At 37.6% G+C, this 17,940-nt stretch overlaps 1 protein-coding gene across 2 annotated transcripts in view; it reads right to left on the bottom strand.

Moving 5' to 3' along the window:
* Positions 1 to 17,940, bottom strand: part of MDN1 (midasin AAA ATPase 1) — a 112,360-nt gene that overhangs the window by 78,942 nt on the left and 15,478 nt on the right. For both annotated transcript variants that reach the window (XM_076333230.1, XM_076333229.1), the window contains exons 9-25: positions 16,991 to 17,105; positions 15,002 to 15,195; positions 13,808 to 13,889; positions 13,005 to 13,100; positions 11,196 to 11,308; positions 10,493 to 10,641; positions 10,323 to 10,383; positions 9,580 to 9,791; positions 8,036 to 8,139; positions 6,896 to 7,040; positions 5,386 to 5,482; positions 3,618 to 3,731; positions 2,816 to 2,963; positions 2,533 to 2,643; positions 1,551 to 1,702; positions 890 to 1,068; positions 292 to 500 (exon numbers count right to left, since the gene is read on the bottom strand). In XM_076333230.1, coding sequence (XP_076189345.1) covers positions 292 to 500; positions 890 to 1,068; positions 1,551 to 1,702; positions 2,533 to 2,643; positions 2,816 to 2,963; positions 3,618 to 3,731; positions 5,386 to 5,482; positions 6,896 to 7,040; positions 8,036 to 8,139; positions 9,580 to 9,791; positions 10,323 to 10,383; positions 10,493 to 10,641; positions 11,196 to 11,308; positions 13,005 to 13,100; positions 13,808 to 13,889; positions 15,002 to 15,195; positions 16,991 to 17,105 — 2,281 coding nt within the window. The remainder of the gene's footprint in view (positions 1 to 291; positions 501 to 889; positions 1,069 to 1,550; positions 1,703 to 2,532; positions 2,644 to 2,815; positions 2,964 to 3,617; positions 3,732 to 5,385; positions 5,483 to 6,895; positions 7,041 to 8,035; positions 8,140 to 9,579; positions 9,792 to 10,322; positions 10,384 to 10,492; positions 10,642 to 11,195; positions 11,309 to 13,004; positions 13,101 to 13,807; positions 13,890 to 15,001; positions 15,196 to 16,990; positions 17,106 to 17,940) is intronic.

Below are 17,940 nucleotides of genomic sequence, written 5' to 3' on the forward strand. Positions count from 1 at the left end.
CTCTTGAGCAAGAAATGCTGAGTCAAATATAACATACATGAACTCCAGTTCAGTAAAGCACTTAAATCTCAACTACTCAAAATGAATTAGAAATTTGCAAAACAAGCAATTAACCTAAACAGAACCCAGCTGTACTGAAAGTTAGCCCACAGCCACCTCAATTCTCTACCTCTTGAGAGTTTCATGTTAATTCTGTGCTATGCATCAGAAACTTTTCACATCACACTTCTATGTACAAGGGCGATTCATTCCGTAGAGTTGTAGCTACTCAAAGGAAGAGATTATACAGACCTTTCTGCCACCATAGAGTCCGGGAGGATTCTGTGTAGCAAACAGCATGAAGCGAGGGTGAGCTTTGACAACTTCCTGGGTCTCAGTAATGAACAGCTCCCTGTTATCATCCAACAAACGGTTGAGAGCCTCCAGAACATCAGTGGGAGCCAAATTCAGTTCATCTAGAACAATCCAGTAACCCTTTCTCATTGCATCTATGAGGATGCCTTGGAGGGAACAGAAAAAGTTCTAGTCAAAAATCTGACAAACTAAATTTAACAGAAGCACGCATTCAGATACTTTTCGCAACCAGTTTTCACTCAGTATAAATGCTAATCCAGAGACGGAAGGAACAGTATTGTTTAAGCTGTTGAATTCTTTTCTTTATGTCCAATATGACAAGTATGATGAGACAAACATGAACTCTTAAGAATTCACTGAAATTCACAGAGGTGATTATCATTAATATGCAGTGATATATTAAGTGATATCATTAATAAACTAACTTTATGACAGATCATCTCTCCATTGTAATAAAAGACAAGTTAGGCAGAAAAAAAAAAAAAGGCAGTGAAGTGAGACAGGAATTTGCAGTAAGTATAATATGCCCACCCACCTTCCTTAAATACCAACTTCCCAGAGGCATCCGATGTATAACAGCCAATATATTCCTGGATGTCAGTATGCTCATGATTGTTAATCCTTACACAATGGTTCCCAGTAGCAGCAGCCAACCAGCGAATTAAACTGGTTTTACCAACAGAGGTCTCTCCTTGAATCAGTACTGGATGAGTCCTAAAAGGGATAACCAAAATAGTGGTTTAGAAGCATGAGTCGTATCTTTCTCATATACAAGGTTATCAACATTATTTGAAGTTTTCACAGATCTACATTACCAAACTATATTACCAAAATATCACTACTTAACTCACTCGGAGTATCCAAGATCATACACTAATAGGGGAACATAAGTAACTTTACCCCCGAATGCTAACTCCTACCCATGAAGCTTTACATGGCAGTGTGAAATAAGCAGGTTATTCTAACTGCAATTTCCTAGACTATCATTTACATAAAACCAGGTATGGCAGTAAAATGGTTTAAGGAAACAAGAAATACATGTATAAATTCAAGTCACTGTATAATGAAAAGTTAACTATAAAGTAGAAGGAAAATGGACATTACTCATGCCAAACAATAAAGGCTAGACAGGCACCAACACTTAAGACCCAAATCTTTAACTTAGTTTTTTAATGGAAAAGTTGAAACAGACATACCCTGCAGACACAACTCTGGCAATGTCTTTCAGATTAAGCTTAACTGAAGGGGTTAGCACATAAGTCTCATCTACAGTAGGTTCCTTATCCCCAGCTGAAATCCAGTATCCTTCTATAAGTATAAATCTCCCTCCTTGGGGTTTTGGTATTTGCTAAGGAGACATGACAGAAATAACAGATTATACAAATGAGTTTCAATTTGCTAACGAAGACAACTACTGTTACGCCACTGCAACATAATCTTTAAGAAGTCATTTTAAATTAATCCCTGAGCACTCCTGCAAGTAAGCACTGTCCCCTTGTCACAGAATGCAAATTACAGGAAAAGCCTGACCAGATTATTTCAAAGTCATGAAGCCAGAATCTTTGCCAGTGCCAGGAAGATAAAAATGCCTCAAGAGTCCTAGCACTGAATTTTGAAGTATGCTTCCAAGCAGGAAATTGGCTTTTATCTTTTTATCTAATATGAAGAGTTTTACTCTGAAACAAACACATCTCTCTTGCAACTGGCTTCCCCATCCCACCAGCCCAGTCCCTCATGCAAACTCATGCTGGGCTCCCACAACTAGTGAGATTCTTCCTTTCCCATTAGAGACAAAGCACAGATGTTTGCTTCATATCCATATGTTCTGCATTCGGAGTCTAAAAATAAAAAGCCTATGAAAGCTCCTCAAAAGCCTGTGAAAGCTTTACAGTTGGAGTCACTGTATTAAGCTGCCCACACTCCACAATGCTGTAATTATTCAGACTTCCAAATTTTTTCAAATTAACAAATAAACTAGCTAACATATGGGCATTTCAAGCAGAAGTAAAAAATTATGAAGAAACAGTATTAAGGTGGGGGTTTTTTTCCGTTCTCATCTTTATAAGATGAAAAACAGGACTGTGAGAAGGAAATGTGGAGGAAAAAGGCAGGAGACGGCAACTCAAAATAAATTCTACTCTGAATACTAAACAGCTCTATATAGGCTTAGTTACCTACCTGCTTGAGAAGGCTTTTGATGTTTCCAGAGACTATATGCTGGCAAATTAGCTTTTGAACTACTGGGTGAGAAACTCTGTCAAGCTGCGTCAGGAAACTCAAACAGAAGCCCTAAGAAGAAGAGTTATTTTCAGTGATAAAATGAAAAATCATTAGGAAAACAAATGTAGAGATTAAAGAATCATTTCTGTTCAATACTGCACTTAGAAGAGAGGATTTTCCTTTACCCAAACAGTATTTGTAGTGAATACACACTGAAACAAACCCCAACATAGGTAATCACCTCATACAGTGAGCGTGGTATGCTGCTACATGGATTAGACGCTGCAAATCTCAATGCCCTGCAAAGTGTACGGAGACTGTAGTGAGGTCTGTGGCCTGTTCCATCCACCAGCTTTGCTTCTGCTTCCTTTCTCACAGATAAATAAAAGCTGCAAAAATAGAGTGAAACCACTTCCAGTTACATAGTGCTGTTACTGATCAGGGCATTGCTCTAAGGAATTAAATCCAAAGTATGAACACTTAAGCTTATCTCCAACTGTCACTTTTTCTAAAAGCTCCAGGTTAGGAAAGCCATGCCAAATTCTGCCATCTGTATAGTCAGTGAAGCAAATCAGAGTATTTTAGAACCATATTTTTGAGTGAGCTTGATATACAGAGAATGACTACAAACTCAAAGTATTCTAAACATGCAACAGTTCTTCAGGTGAGATAATACACCTTAAACTAGGGGAAAGAAAGGTAACTTGATAAACACACAAGACTTTCATTGGTATGATCCACAGAAACAAATCATTTTAGTCTCTCAGATGGGAAAAGAGGACTACAGCAACAATGCTTTTTAACTGGTGCCACCAAGAAAGCATTTCTGAATAAGAAAAAGTGAATCTCCTTCACACAAGTACAGAAACTTTCAGAATGAAGAGAACGGATGTCTACCCTCTTTCATTTCCTAAGGCTATGCAAACTGCTGCATAGGGAGCATTATAGTGTTTCCCAAAACAATCTAACCGCAGACTACAGTTACACGCTTCCTTTTTGTGACTTATTCCATCAAGGATTTCACGGCATTACAACCAACTTACTTCACAATTCCTTGTACTGTATTTTTGTTCACATTCAAGCCTCTCAGATAATCCATGATAAGAATTTGCAAGTCTCCTTCATTTCTCAATTCTTCTACATAAAGTTCGGTAAACCTACAAGAATCAAATCAATCCGTAACACTCAGACATCTGACAATATTAAAAAAAAAATAAAATAAAAAAATCACATTATATATGATTCTCGTGGTATATAACATTTAACATTTTGTAAGCAGCAGAATACTGACTTGTCAAACTACCTAAAGATAGACTCAAGAACCAGAGTAATTAAAAAGGAAGTATTAGTAATACCTTATTTCTAAGTAATTTATCTGAATTACTTTAACTTAGTAGACTGAAAATGAACTATGGGACTGTATTTTTGAAAATCAAAATTTTAAACAATTTGCAATAGATATCCAAACATTATGGCCTGAACACTGGAGCACTGACACGGCAGGAGCACTTTTCAAAGTCAACTCTCTAATGATCTCCATTTTAAAAAGTGAACACTTACGAGATATCACTTATTCTAATTTTGTATTGACTAGCATAGCCAGAACTAGCATATCCAGGTTGTTTTCTACTTTTACAGATATCCAGCTCAGCAACGATAAAATGAGAAAACTTGACAATAAGCAAAGGGAAATTAGCAGCAAAACATGTACTCAGTGAAGTTCTGAGTATCTCTAAATATGTCAACAGCATTTCACATTTGGTACACTACACTGGCAGCTCTAGTTAATGAACATATTTTCTAACCGTTAGTTAGCCCAGCATATTCACATTCAACACCCAATGCAAGTCTGCAGCCCTTCTATACCATGCATTACAACTGCAAACAATAGCTCAGGACACACCACAGCAAACCCAAAACAACTGAGCAATACCATTAACTTCAGAGGGGTGGATATTTTTGGCAAATGCAAATATAAATTCACTTAAACTTACAAGCTATGCTGAAGCTGAAGTCTCCTTTCTTCTGTATTAGACTCACTTTCTTTCCTTCCACTACTAAGCCAGGGAGCTAATAGCAATAAAACCTTACTTTGCCACTAATAACTGCAAATAACTAGTTACATATAGTAAGTGCATCTCTACAGTCTTGCACAGTGTTTATGACTCTGGTAAGGGACTACACATGTGACTTTTGGCACTCATGAGGGAAACTGCATCAAACACAAGCAAAAGATCTTTGCATTCAGGAACAAGTAGTACTGAAGAATGGATTTGCCACAACTCCAATCTCCTGGCCGCAGCTTAAATGTTTGACATCAGATATTGACTATCATACATCTACTCCACCATGCAAACCACCTTCCTTCTGAGTGAACAAGGCTGGATATACAGCTTTTTGCAAGGATCATCAACACTTCTGAGTTACCAAGAGAAAGGCTGCTAAACAGACACAAAGCACTTGTCTTTATTATCCCCATCAGGAACATACACTGCTGCAGTAGCATTCCCAGGCACTGACAGCTAAATTGTAAAGAATGATCATTCCCCTGCCCCCAGTGACAACACTCTACACGACTGCTAGACCATCTGTTTATGCTCAGCTACTTTACAGGAGTATTTTCCTGATGCTATTTCATTAAAAACCTTCACTGTGATGTTGAAAGTACCTCTCACAGGAAGTTAATTTGAGTTCAGCCTTATATCCTTGGGCTTCAAATAAGGCATTCTTCACTGGGTCAACTTGTGAAGCTAGTTAAACTCTGAAAAAGACATTAACTAAGTGTTTTGACACAGAATCATTATTTCCTACCTGTTTCTTATTCCTGGAGGAAGATTTCTCTTTCCAACATCTGTAGCTGGATTCATGCATGCAAACAAGCGAAAATCAGAGTGACGGACAAGAGGCTCTAAAGGAAAACAGAAATAAGAGACATAAGGTTAATGCTAAATCCAGGATACTTATTATCTTAAATGAGGTATACTTCTTCTAAGTCAGTTTTCTATTACTGCACTACTACATTTTCTTAAAATGCCAGGGTGAAACATTTTCAGAGAATAACCCCGTGTAATTTTATAAGTTTCTCTGCATCTTTACAACCGCCACAGGCAAGTGAAACTTTGACTTTTATTTGTGCGTAGCAGGATGTTTTAACAACACTGAATATTTCAAAAAAATGTATAAGCCCTAAACTTCGAACTCCTTGGGTCTCTTTCAGAACAATGGGCAGTGCTTCCCTTGGCCAGGAAGAAAACCCAGCCTAGGAAGCACATGCAACATTTGTCTCGACCTGGAGCTCCAGAAAACAATAACCAGCAATTGCATTTTTTTACTTTTAGGTCTGTACTGGGTCTGGCTGGGAAGGAGTTAACTTTCTTCACAGCAGCCCCTACCATGCTGTTGAGAGCCCATCAGTGTTTTGGCTATTGTTGAATTGTGCTGACACAACATCAAGGCTTTCTCTTTTTCCCCATTCTGCCCTCCTTCCCCCAGTGACTAGGCTGGGAGTGAGCAAAATGTTGGGAGAGGGCACTGTTGGGACAGCTGACCCAAACTGGCCAAAGCTATATTCCCTACCATATAGTGCTCAGCAATAAGAACTGGAGTAGAGGAAGAACGGGTGGTGATTTTTGTCTTCCAAGGTGGCTATTGCTTAGAGACTGGCTGGACTTTGGTCTGCTTGTGGGAGCTGGTTACTGACTGCTTTTGCATCACTTGTTTCACATAAATTTTCTTGCTTTTGCTCTTCCTATTCTCTCCCCTATCCTGCTGCGGGGTGGTGGGGTGGAAAGAGTGAGTGAGCAGCTGTATGGGTGCTTAGCTACTGACTGGGGTCAACCCACAAGAAGGACTCAGAAAAATCAAAGGCCTTGTCCATGTATTTCTAGCTGGAGAACAAATATTCTAAAGATCAGTGAAAGACGATTACTACAGTAGCAACTAAACCTCATGTCCCATGCCCTTAGCCATCAAGCTACCTCAACTTAGCCATCAAGCTACCTCAACTTTATAAAAAAAAATAAAGACACTCCCTGAAGAGTCTTTAGAGACAGCAATGCTTACGAAGGCTACTAGAGAGATCTGCTCCTTGTAGAATCCAAAGACACAAAAGCTACCACAATTTCTGCATCCTGAAATCTCCTGAGCCACAGTGAATTAAAACTCCCACTTCTTGCATAAAAGTATGAAGTCTAGAAAGAACACGTTATTTTCTTCTGCACACATTCATTTTAATGGTAAATGTTCTCAACTTATTTTGAGCCATATAGGATAGGGAATTGAACAAACTGGATAGCAAGAAAAGCAAGCACAGAAATAGTACCTGTATCTCCTCTATCTAGTAACACCAGCGACCCAGATGATCCTTCCAATAAACCACTCAGACACTCTAAAGTCTCTGCTGCAGCCAAGTTAATCTCATCCAATAAAATCCACTCTCCTTTTTTGACTGCTTGTGCCAGAGTACCCTAAAAATAAGATCAATTTGTTAATCGCATCACCAGCAGTGATACATCAACTAAAGCATCTGTATACTGGAAATACTTGGTTTGCAGTCCATGGGTTGATTAGACAAACGGCAATTCCAGACCTTTTACAGCAATAGCAGTTTTAATTGCCGTTATTGAGGGAGAGCAGTATTTCACAAGTCACAGAAGTCAGACAGTCATCATCTAGATTGGCTCAGACATAACAGAATTAAGCTCTTGTATTTGTGCAATGCTGCCTGTCAGTGACATCCATCACTGTGGTGCATAAACTTCACTGACACCACTATGAGAATAAAGACAGTTAATCTAAAGAAATCCAAACAAAGACACAAGCAATATTATGTTCCTCAGGGAACTATAACTTATTAATTAAAATTATACTTAAGTCAAAGGTTCTCCAACTATTTATATAGTCATTTTTTAGAAAGAGGACTGGTCAATATTTTACACACTTTACATAAAATTTGAGAGCATATGTTCAGACTCACAGGGTGACAAGGAACAAACATGCATAAACCATCATAGTTTCCCCTAATCACACTTAATGTCATTAGAGTATTATACCACGAGTTTGAAACATTTCAAAAAGTCACTTCTAGATAAACAGCACAGGTTCTTAATATTAAATCCTTCACAGGAATCCCCAGGCAGGAGCATGTCCTACTGGAGACTGGTCAAGATATTTTTTCTAATCTCATACACTTGAAAAGGTGATATGACATACTGCTGATATTCTTTTATCATACCAGTCCTAATTCCTATTATACAGCATTGAATTAATGTATTACCACCCCACCCCCCATCCAACCACTGCCTCCTTTAAGTAGCACGCTGCCTTCCATAGAGTTATCATGGAACAAGTTTTACTTCACAGCAAGATTCTTGCCAGGAAGTTATTTTATAATACTGATTGCAAAGTCTTTTAAATGCTCCTCCTTATTCTTCCTAGCATCAAAATGTAAATCTCTAAATACCTCAACAAATGCAAAGAGAAGAGCGTTTTCTGTCATTTTCATCTGTTGATGAGCATGATTCAGTTTAAGACCAAATGCCTCCCACTTTTCCTTCAGTGGTGAGCCTGTAAGCAAAACAAATTTAAGCTTGTACCATCAGAACAATAGCACAAAAAAATGTTTAACAACAGTATTTTAATCAAGCTGTTTCAAGCACAGATACAAGAGTAAGCTTGGCTGAGCAATGAAAACATTCAAGTTCTACAGATGACATCTCATAAATTTTAAAAAAAAAAATTTGTTTTTTTTTTTAGTTTAGCTGAACGCTATTGACATATGGGTACAGATGATTTGCTATTCATTCCAGTATGTCCTAGCTTAGGAACAAATACTTATACTGGCAATTCACTTGCTTCCAATATGACTGTTACTACTCTCCAATGCACAGAAACAGAAAGAGGCATCTCAGAAAAATAAAACCAAATTTACAAACCTTATGACAGAACAGATTAACAATGAAGACTTCAGTATCAGTAAAAATACGGTTGCTTATCAGTTATGACATTATTTACTACTGCACTTATTTCAGCTATTTGTTTAAAGTCACAGACTGTGGTATATATAGCATCATAGTTACTTAAATTGCTAGCTTTGCAAGTTACAGATTTCGGCTTGTCTTTATTTTAGGATTGTCAATACTTGCAACAAGGGGTCTTTAAAACCTTATTTTTTTTACATTTGTGGGCTTTTATTTTAATATATGCATATTAAAAGTTAAAAGAAAAGGGGAGACAAGGTTCATAATTAAGTTTACGTGGCCCATACTGAATGAAAGCTACAACTTCACTTGTTCAGCAGGTCTAGAACCAGAAACCACTCCATGCAAGGCAAAGTATCGATATTGCCTCTGTCCCAAATGGGTTGTGAAGTATGAAACAAGAAAAACTGTTATTTGGAGACAAAACCACAATGAAACAAAGTAAAGAACTAGGCAAGTCAGCATCACTGACAGTGAAACCAAAGTCATCAGCAAGCTCTTAGCAAGCTTTTAAAGTCATTACTACCCTAAGAGAGCTACTACTTTGGGTTTGGGGTTTTTTTTGCTGTTGTTGTTTTGCTTTGTTTTTAAAATAGGATATATTTGTGAGACCTAATGAGGTTCCAGGACTGAAAGAAAGTATGAATGCATTCATATGGAAGACTGCCACACAAAAAACTAGGACTGTTCACCAACACAGAAAACAAGTAAGTGCTGAGTGGAGATCAGATGTCAAGGGCGCCATAGGTCAGACAAGTTAACCTTCACTCTGTCAGACATCGCTAACAACAGTGATGGATTAGAAAGGAAAAAAAAAAAACTATTCTAACAGTATTTTGAATGTCTTGTTTTAGACAGAGATTGCATTTTTCAAAACCAGAAGAAAGTAATAAAGAGGGATGAAAGGAAAAAAAAACAACAACAAACCAAACCCCAAAATCAACAAACAAGAAATTAATCACTATTTATATACTCTCTGCAATGGTTCACCACTAATTATGTGTGTTTGATCAGTCTGAATTCTCACCAGATGCATTTTCTTTTGCTTCCTTATTAATAGCAGATTTATGAATATGCTGCATTAGTTTTAGCAGATCATGCCAACGTTTCTGCCTGTAGCAGGTCTGAATGTGTCCCAGGAATGTCTGATTTTTCTTTCTAGAAAACGTCTGAGAGAAGAGTTCTTCAAAAGACTCTCGCAGAGGTAGCCAGATCAGCTTGTTATCCACAGGCTTGTAACTGAAGAGAAGCAAGAGTAGTTACTTATTTGTGACACAGGAACAGGAACTAGCATCTACGAACTAACAAAACCAGTTACTGAAACAACGGTATTGTGCATGAAGGAACCCTGGTTTCCATAGTTTTTTACTCAACCAATGAGCAAAGTAAAATTGCACATATTTAAATGCACCTTACAAGGCAATTTTATAAAGACAGGACCACCCTGATAAGTAAAATATTTTTACCACTACCAACCAGTATGTCCAGTGAATATTATATAGTATTTATATTGAACAGCTTAGCCATTTTTAAAGAGACATTGGGTTGTGCTTTTAAATGACTTCATCACATACAGATGCGCACACAATTCAGTGAAACTGCCTCTGTTCTTCAGCAAGGACAAGGTTTCTGCATGCAAACACGTTTCTCAAGACATTTATGCTACTATGAAACAATTCTTTGACAACACAACTATACTTGCATTAGAAGCTTGTTCTGATACTGCCAATTTGTTATGCAGAACAGACAAAACAGCAGTCAGTGACTCACCCCCCTAGTAGATCTGCTGTGTCACTTTGTTGGTTCATGTTGACAACCCTCAAATGGTGTCCTTGAAACAGAAATAGAAAGCACCATCAACTTTTGGGTTTTTTTTTTTTCTTTGTTTGTTGTTTTTTAACTCATCTTCATGTAAGTTAAGGTCCTCACACTTTATTTACCTGTAATATGAGCAAGGTACTGAACAGTTGAGGTTTTGCCAGTTCCTGTTTCACCAACCAAAAGCACAGGCTCTCCTTTGACAACACAAACTGCAAGCTGTTCAATCAATACTGCAGATGGCCGTGTGGCAGCAAAGGTTTGTTTTGCTCTGAAAAAACAAAGGAAGCAACTCAAACCCAAGATTTATCAAGGACCTCATTTCAATTTTACCTTTAGGGTTTTTTTTTTTGATGAGTGACTGAATTTAGGAATTTTTTTTTAATTATTGAAAATATAGGTTTGGAAAAAATTAGTTCCAAGATACCCTTGTAAGATTCTTATTTTTCTCAAGATACAACCTAGAAATTCAGGGTTTCCAAAGAACTTCCTGGCCAGTGGAGTTAGTGCCACATACTACAAAAATCTCCCTTTACAAAGATAGATTCATCAAAATCTTATTGTGACAGCTGTGGATGCACACTGCTTTGAAGAAACGCTAGTTCAAAAGAAGCTGAAAATCTCCATGCTTTGGCTGCCAGAAGTACGATGCAGACAGCTGTAAAGATACATAAGGTAAAACTCAGATCACAAGAGAAGAACTCATCACATTCCTTCCACTAGAGTGAGAATATCCAATCTGCCTTTTTTAATCCTGTGACTTCCAATCTATTCTATTCCACCATAAAAAATTTCAATTCACATGGAAACTACAAGATATTCTACCTTTGTACAGTGAGAGCCTGGGTTTGTTTCTTCGTGAGATGCACTCTTCCCACAGAGACTTCTTGTTCCCGTATTAGAATTTCTGGTTTATAGAGTTCACAAAAGAACTCTACCTGTGAAGAAAGCATCAACATTTCCAATACTAATGTTGCCTACAACATCACACTAAGAACACCCATGCTATACTACCAGTATTACTTTGCAGCAAGCTAATTTTTCACGGTAAGACTTTACATTTTGCAGGTTTTACAAACTTATCACCTAAAATGCTGAAGGACCTCAGAAGCATCTGGTGTACAGGTGTCTGTACAAACAACATCTTTCCATTTAATAACTTGGCAATGGGGCTATGCCATTGTATTCCTACTTCGTCTACTTCCACTTCAACTACATAAACTTGAACCTGGGAACAGTTAACTAATAATAGACAAACAACCTCCCTCAAAAAAAACTTGGTCAATACCTCTGTGCAAACAAGGATATTTTGCCATCGGCAGAGGGTAATACATTCCAGTATTGAAATAATGCAAAGGAAGAAGGACAGACAGAAAAATCCATAGAAGTTTCCATCTGTCCACCCAGCTGGCCAGTTTTTCCATCTTAAAGTAACAAAGGAGGAAATTTTCTTCGCAATCAAACTTCTACAGTCAGAAATAGTTGACAAAGTAATGATTTAGTTTAACTCAGCCATTTATATCACATGCTGTTAATATGTAGAGAGTTACTAGCCTCTAGAGAGGTACTTGATTTTGGAATCAATGATTACAGAACAAGTACTAAGGAAGATCACGTTTCTCTCTGATCTCTTCATTTAAGTGATTAAAGTTCACTGTAACCACCAAAGAAAAAACACATTCTTTACTACTCTGTGCATGTAGCAGTATCATGTGCTTAGGCAACTGTGCTCTTCCAGCTGTGTGATCCTTCTTTTGCATGAGGAGGCCATTTGCAATCTGCTCTGAAACAGGTTCACTGGAACTTTCAGAGAGGAAAAAAATGCAGCTCAAAATAAAACAGGAGAAAAACGTAGATCCCAGGATAGTACAGAGAGCAAAAAGAGTGTTTCAGTGTTGTGGTTTAACCCCAGTTGGCAACTAAGCACCACACAACCACTTGCTCATCCGCCCCCCCCTCCCCCCTCCAGTGGGATGGGGGAGAGAATCAGAAGAGCAAAAGCAAGAAAACTCGTGGGTTGAGATAATAACAGTTTAATAACTGAAATAAATAATAATAATAATAATAATAATAATAATAATAATAATAATAATAATAATGTAATAGAAAGTAAAACAACGGGGGGGGAGGGGGGAACAGGGAAAAGAAAAAAAATTGATGCAACCACTCACCACCCGCTGACCAATGCCCAGCCAGTTGCCGAGCAGCGATCGCTGCCCCCCAGCCAACTCCCCCCAGCTTATATACTGAGCATGACATGACATGGTATAGAATATCCCTTTGGCCAGTTTGGGTCAGCTGTCCCGGCTATACCCCCTCCCAGCTTCTTGTGCACCTCCTTGCTGGCAGAGTATGGGAAGCTGAAAAGTCCTTGATTTAGTATAAACACTACTTAGCAACAACTAGAACATCGGTGTGTTATCACATGATTCTCATGCTAAATCCAAAACACAGCACTGTACCAGCTACTAGGAAGAAAATTAACTCCATCTCAGCCAAAACCAGGACATTGGGACAGAGAGATGAGCATCATTTTTAAGAAAAATAGCAGAACACATTTAAATTAACCACTAGAAAAATTGCAAGTTATAGAATATTACCAACAAACATCATGTTAATTATAGCTCAACATACCTTTTTCTTGGAAATGTTTAGTTTACTTCCAATAACTTTTGCCATTTTCTGTCTGCTCCCTTGGTTGGACAGCATAGCTGTGAAACAGTCCAATGCCTGCCAAGCGGAAAACAAACCAACTTCTTCAACACAAATTTTGTATGATATGATCTGACAAGCACCATCCTAACTTACGTGAGCCTGAATCCAATCCAGCCATGGTAAATAAAATTATTTCACTGTCCACAGATCGAGTTAAACAATGGAGTTCAAAAGGATGTAATAAGAACTTCTAAACTCTGTAACGTAGTGGGTTTCTACTGAAAGTAAAAACTTTTCAACGCCCAGTCACAGAAGCTATTTTTAGATGAATGGACCAAAATGGAGAAGGAAGTAACATTGTAAGATCTCACGTCTTAAAACTACCTGACTGATGCACACCTGAAAAATTCCAAACCTGCAATGTAAATTGATGCATAGCAAAGCAAGAAAGAAGCCTCATATGACAAGAAAAAAGAAAAGACCTTAAAACTTTTACTCTCAGTCCTATGCAATCCCAGCTCCTATCAGTTAAAATCATGTTGCAGCATGCTGTTTGTATGACAGTAGTAAGTCTGGATTGGCTTTCAGCACAGTACTGCAGTTTTCCTAGTAGTAAGGAAAGCCTCCGATAGATGGATCACAAACATTCCAACTACAGTCCAATTGCTTCAGATAAAACTAAATGTAAATTCTCATTTCACATTCCCAAATAGAGTATTTTAAGATTTGTGAGACAATGCTAGAATTTGGGTAAGCAGTTTCTGGATCAAGTCTTACCGCACCTCCTGAAAAATATTCACTGCTGTGGTTGAAGAATTACTGTCGAAGTTGTAAGCAATCCTGCTGCACCAATTCAGTAAGTCTCTAAAAAGAAAAACAAAAAGATTTGGTACAATCAAGCCAAAATGCACAGCACTTTCTTTCATGTTCAGCTTAGGTCATTATGTCATCTTCTGGCAATTGCACATTTAGTTGTGTAAGTTGTACACAACGGGGAAGACATATAAATAGGATGCTAATTCTAAAAAGTAGCTGAGCATATAAAGACCAACAGCGTTGCTTTCAGATACATTGCTTAGAAATAGGTAGTACATAGTCCATTAAACCATAAAGTAATTATGAAACTGAAGAAATAAAAAGCACCAAGCTTTTCATCCAGGAAGGTATAAAAAACTACGTTTTCAAGATACTGATTCCTTATCAACAACAAATCTTCCAAAAGGCAAGAAAAGGAAACATCTAATTCTAGAAAAACAACTGCTGTTTTAAAATTAGTGGCATTCTTCCGCTTCACAAAAGTATTAGGTACTACCCACACCTAGGATTTACTGACTAATTCACAAAGCACTACCGGTTACAGTTATCCCACATGAATAGAACTGACATTTGGTAGGCGAGGAAGAAATAATTGAACATCAAGCTGCATTTCATCATGAAAATTCTGAAATTAATAGTACGCTACAGATCTGGTTATTTTCAGTCGTCTGTAAGTTAGAATGCTGTGAGTGTCTAATACGAAATTATCTAGATAAGCAAATATATTTTGCTGAAAACAATATAAATTGCTGAAAACATTATCTACTAGCTATTGTGAGAACATTATACAGTACATTTCAGTCAACAGTTTTTAACTAGAACTGATATTTTGTGTTAAAATGAATTGAGAAGTAATCCATATGGCTTGATACCAACTCAGCACCACATACGACAAAACCTACACTTTCTCCTAAAAAAAAAAAGTATGGCAAATAGAAAGTCCTAAATAATTCAGACAGATTTTTTTAAAAGATACCTTGATTATTATTTTAAAATGAAAAACGGATTTTCCAGTTTTTATGAAATTCCAGTTTAATAATTCAAACTTTTATCATTATTTAAAAAAAAAAAAAATTAAAAAAAATAACAAAGATAAACCCTTCTATCTCTGCAGCTAGCTGACTAAATTTCCTTCTAATAAACATATAAAAAAAGACAACCTTAGAGATAGTTCTCGTCCTTCCAGATTTGGTTTCTTATTTTCAGATCTTGGTTCTAATGAATCTTCTGGCACGTGCCTGGAGCCAGAAGTACTGTTTTCTGATGCCTGATACTTGTCTCCAGTAAGGTGAATGTAAATGTCTAGCAAGTGATCAGTTACAAGAGCAAGGTTGGGGTGTCTCCTTTGAAGAACCTAAAAAAAGAAAAAAAAACCCAAAACACAAACAAACAAAAAAATCTTTAGCATTGGAAGGAAACCATCAGCCCCCCAAATTTTAACAGGATACACTTGAATAGATACTCAAGCTAGCAAGCTACACAAAACCGCTCTCTTGGAGTCTCTCATCTGAAGAAAATAAAAGTCATTGTGAGTTGTATGATATTGATTTGGATGCCAAAGGTGAATTTTGCCAACTCAACTGTACTCCAATTCATTTAATACATTTGCACAAATACCAACAGGAAGAACAAAGCGTACATTCAACCCTATCTAAACTCAAATCATGATCATACAACTTTACAACTGGTAACAAAAGTTCTTACCTCCTGTCCTTTTTATGACTGAATTTTTTTGAGCTTTCAAGTTGTCTATTCACCGTGCTGACAAAGACACATTAAGGGGCTAATTTTTCTTCTGTAATTTCCTTTCAGCTCAGTTCTCTCCACTAAGGCCTGCCAACCAAAATTATTGCTTCCCAAAATAAGCTTTTCACAGATACAGGCCAGGAACACTGGTCCTACCCTGCCAAACTGACTTTTAAGATTAACCAGAAGAACATGAGTCTATTTTCAAGCCAAGTAAGTGGGTGTTTTCTACCACTGTCTCTTCTTCTACTACTAGAGAATCTTACAGACTGTTTGATTTATATATTTTTGTGACTTGAGCTACAAAGTTACAAGAAAGAACAGAAATAACCTAGTGGTAAGTGACACATTTAGCACCGAAGCTTCCTTTTTTCTTAAGGTTTTGACAGCCAAGCTTCACTTGAATATTGGTCCTTTCTGGAGGTCATCTTTGACATCAGTTCGGCCAGATAGCCTTTTTTAATACTGCAGCTGTGAGCTCCTAGAATTCCTGCCCACATGGATCTATTTGCACTAGAAGCAGCTACAGCACACAAGCATGTGTATCTCCAGCAAACTGTCTGCAGAGGCCTCCCCATGCATCTACTTGCTTTCCCTCCAACAAAATCTACAAGTACAAAATAAGTGCTGGTTTTGCCCCATTCCTAACAATTAGTTGACAAATGACAAAGTGGAAAAACGCACAGATATTTACAGTCACCCGTAACTGTGCTGGCTGCTGAACGAGTTCCAAGGAGTGGATGAATCCTACTGAAAAACTGTCTTCTTCATTCTAGAAAATTAAGAACTTTCTCTTCAACGCTTCTGCTAGAGACTATTCACCCCCCTTTCCCTTAGGCAAGGCTCTTTTAAAATCAGATCCTATTCTGAGCTCGGTGTCACAAGGAGGATCTCTAGAGAACTCTATTTCCATTTAAGTCCTGGGGTCCTTTAGTTTTTTGAAGGACTACATGAAGCAAACAATCCCTAGATTGTTAGAGATGCTAACAAAAGATGTCAATAGAAACAGCCATTTGTAATTGATAACTGACCAACTACTTTTAATCTCAAAGCTTAGAACTCGGGATTAGAGTAAGGTCCATTTTCTTTTTTTTCTTCCCTCTTTTTCTCTCTGTTTTTAAATCTGTGGGCTACAAAATGGCAAAGTAATTTGATTCTTAGACCCACTCAAAGCAGAAATGTGTTTGCCAAGGCAAGTTCCAGGAATTGTTGTCCAATTCACTTCAAATTTTCCTGACAAACTGTCCATTTACTTCAAAACCGGCAGCATAGATCTGAAGCGATAAAGGTGTATTGTGGAACTTGGAGATAAAAATAAGGATCAAATTTATTACTGAAAAACATTTATTACCCTTAATTGAAACAATTATTCACATGCCACAACACAGCAACACACACTATACCTCCTTGAGTTCTCCTTTGCTCATGTTATCCAGATGTATTTTGGTCCAATATTTGTCCAAAAGAGCAGCATGGCTGCTTTGCTGTCTGTACCAACCTCCACCAAAACTGAACATCCTAAATCAAAACAACATGAAGAAACACAGTATATTGTGTCTTGCTGAAGAATTCAACATTTTCAGTGCATTCCTGTGCAAAGAACGTGTTACATACTGCTGCTGCAGCATAATGTGCATGCCTAGATCACCCACTGTTTGTCACTGTACTGTCACGTACCCACTGTCACGTACCCTACCTTGCCTATCTGCTTTCCAAATTACCTGCTCTTTTATTACAGTGTTTTTCCCCCTGTAGTGCAAAATCTCCTTAGAGATACTTGCAGAAAGACAACTGACAATAAATTAAGGCTATCAGAAGCAACATACAGAATCCTTTGTAAAGAGAGGAGCCTGACAGAAGCAGCCTGGGAAATATCTTTCACAGATCCTAAAGGGTCTGTGCCCTATTGCAGAGATGCAGAAAAAGCATCTCCAGTCCCTCTCCCCTCCAGTATCTTTCTTGATTCTTTTTCCTCATTCTTCAGGCTCACAGTCCTTTCCATCATATATTTTGTTCTGCACTTTTTTTTTTTACTGCACATATAACTACGCACCCACTGTGGAAGTAGCCTTGCACATCCAAAGCATTAGATATCGGTTCTGTGGTTGGTTTGTTTTTGCTGGGTTTTTTTTGTTGTTGCCTTTTTTTTAAAATAATATTCCATAGCTGGAAACTGTAACACACTTATTGAACCTGCTCTCACTAGCCCAATGGAAACTATAATTTGCTGCTACACAAACTGTGGACCAAGTATACCAAAGAAGAAAATCTTGGGAGATGAGGCAACCAAAAGAGTTGAATCCAAAAGACTCAATTACAGAAAAAAATAGATCAGATAAATCAAAAACTACAG

The sequence above is a fragment of the Aptenodytes patagonicus genome, chromosome 3 (genome assembly GCF_965638725.1).
Source record: "Aptenodytes patagonicus chromosome 3, bAptPat1.pri.cur, whole genome shotgun sequence".
NCBI lineage: Eukaryota > Metazoa > Chordata > Aves > Sphenisciformes > Spheniscidae > Aptenodytes > Aptenodytes patagonicus.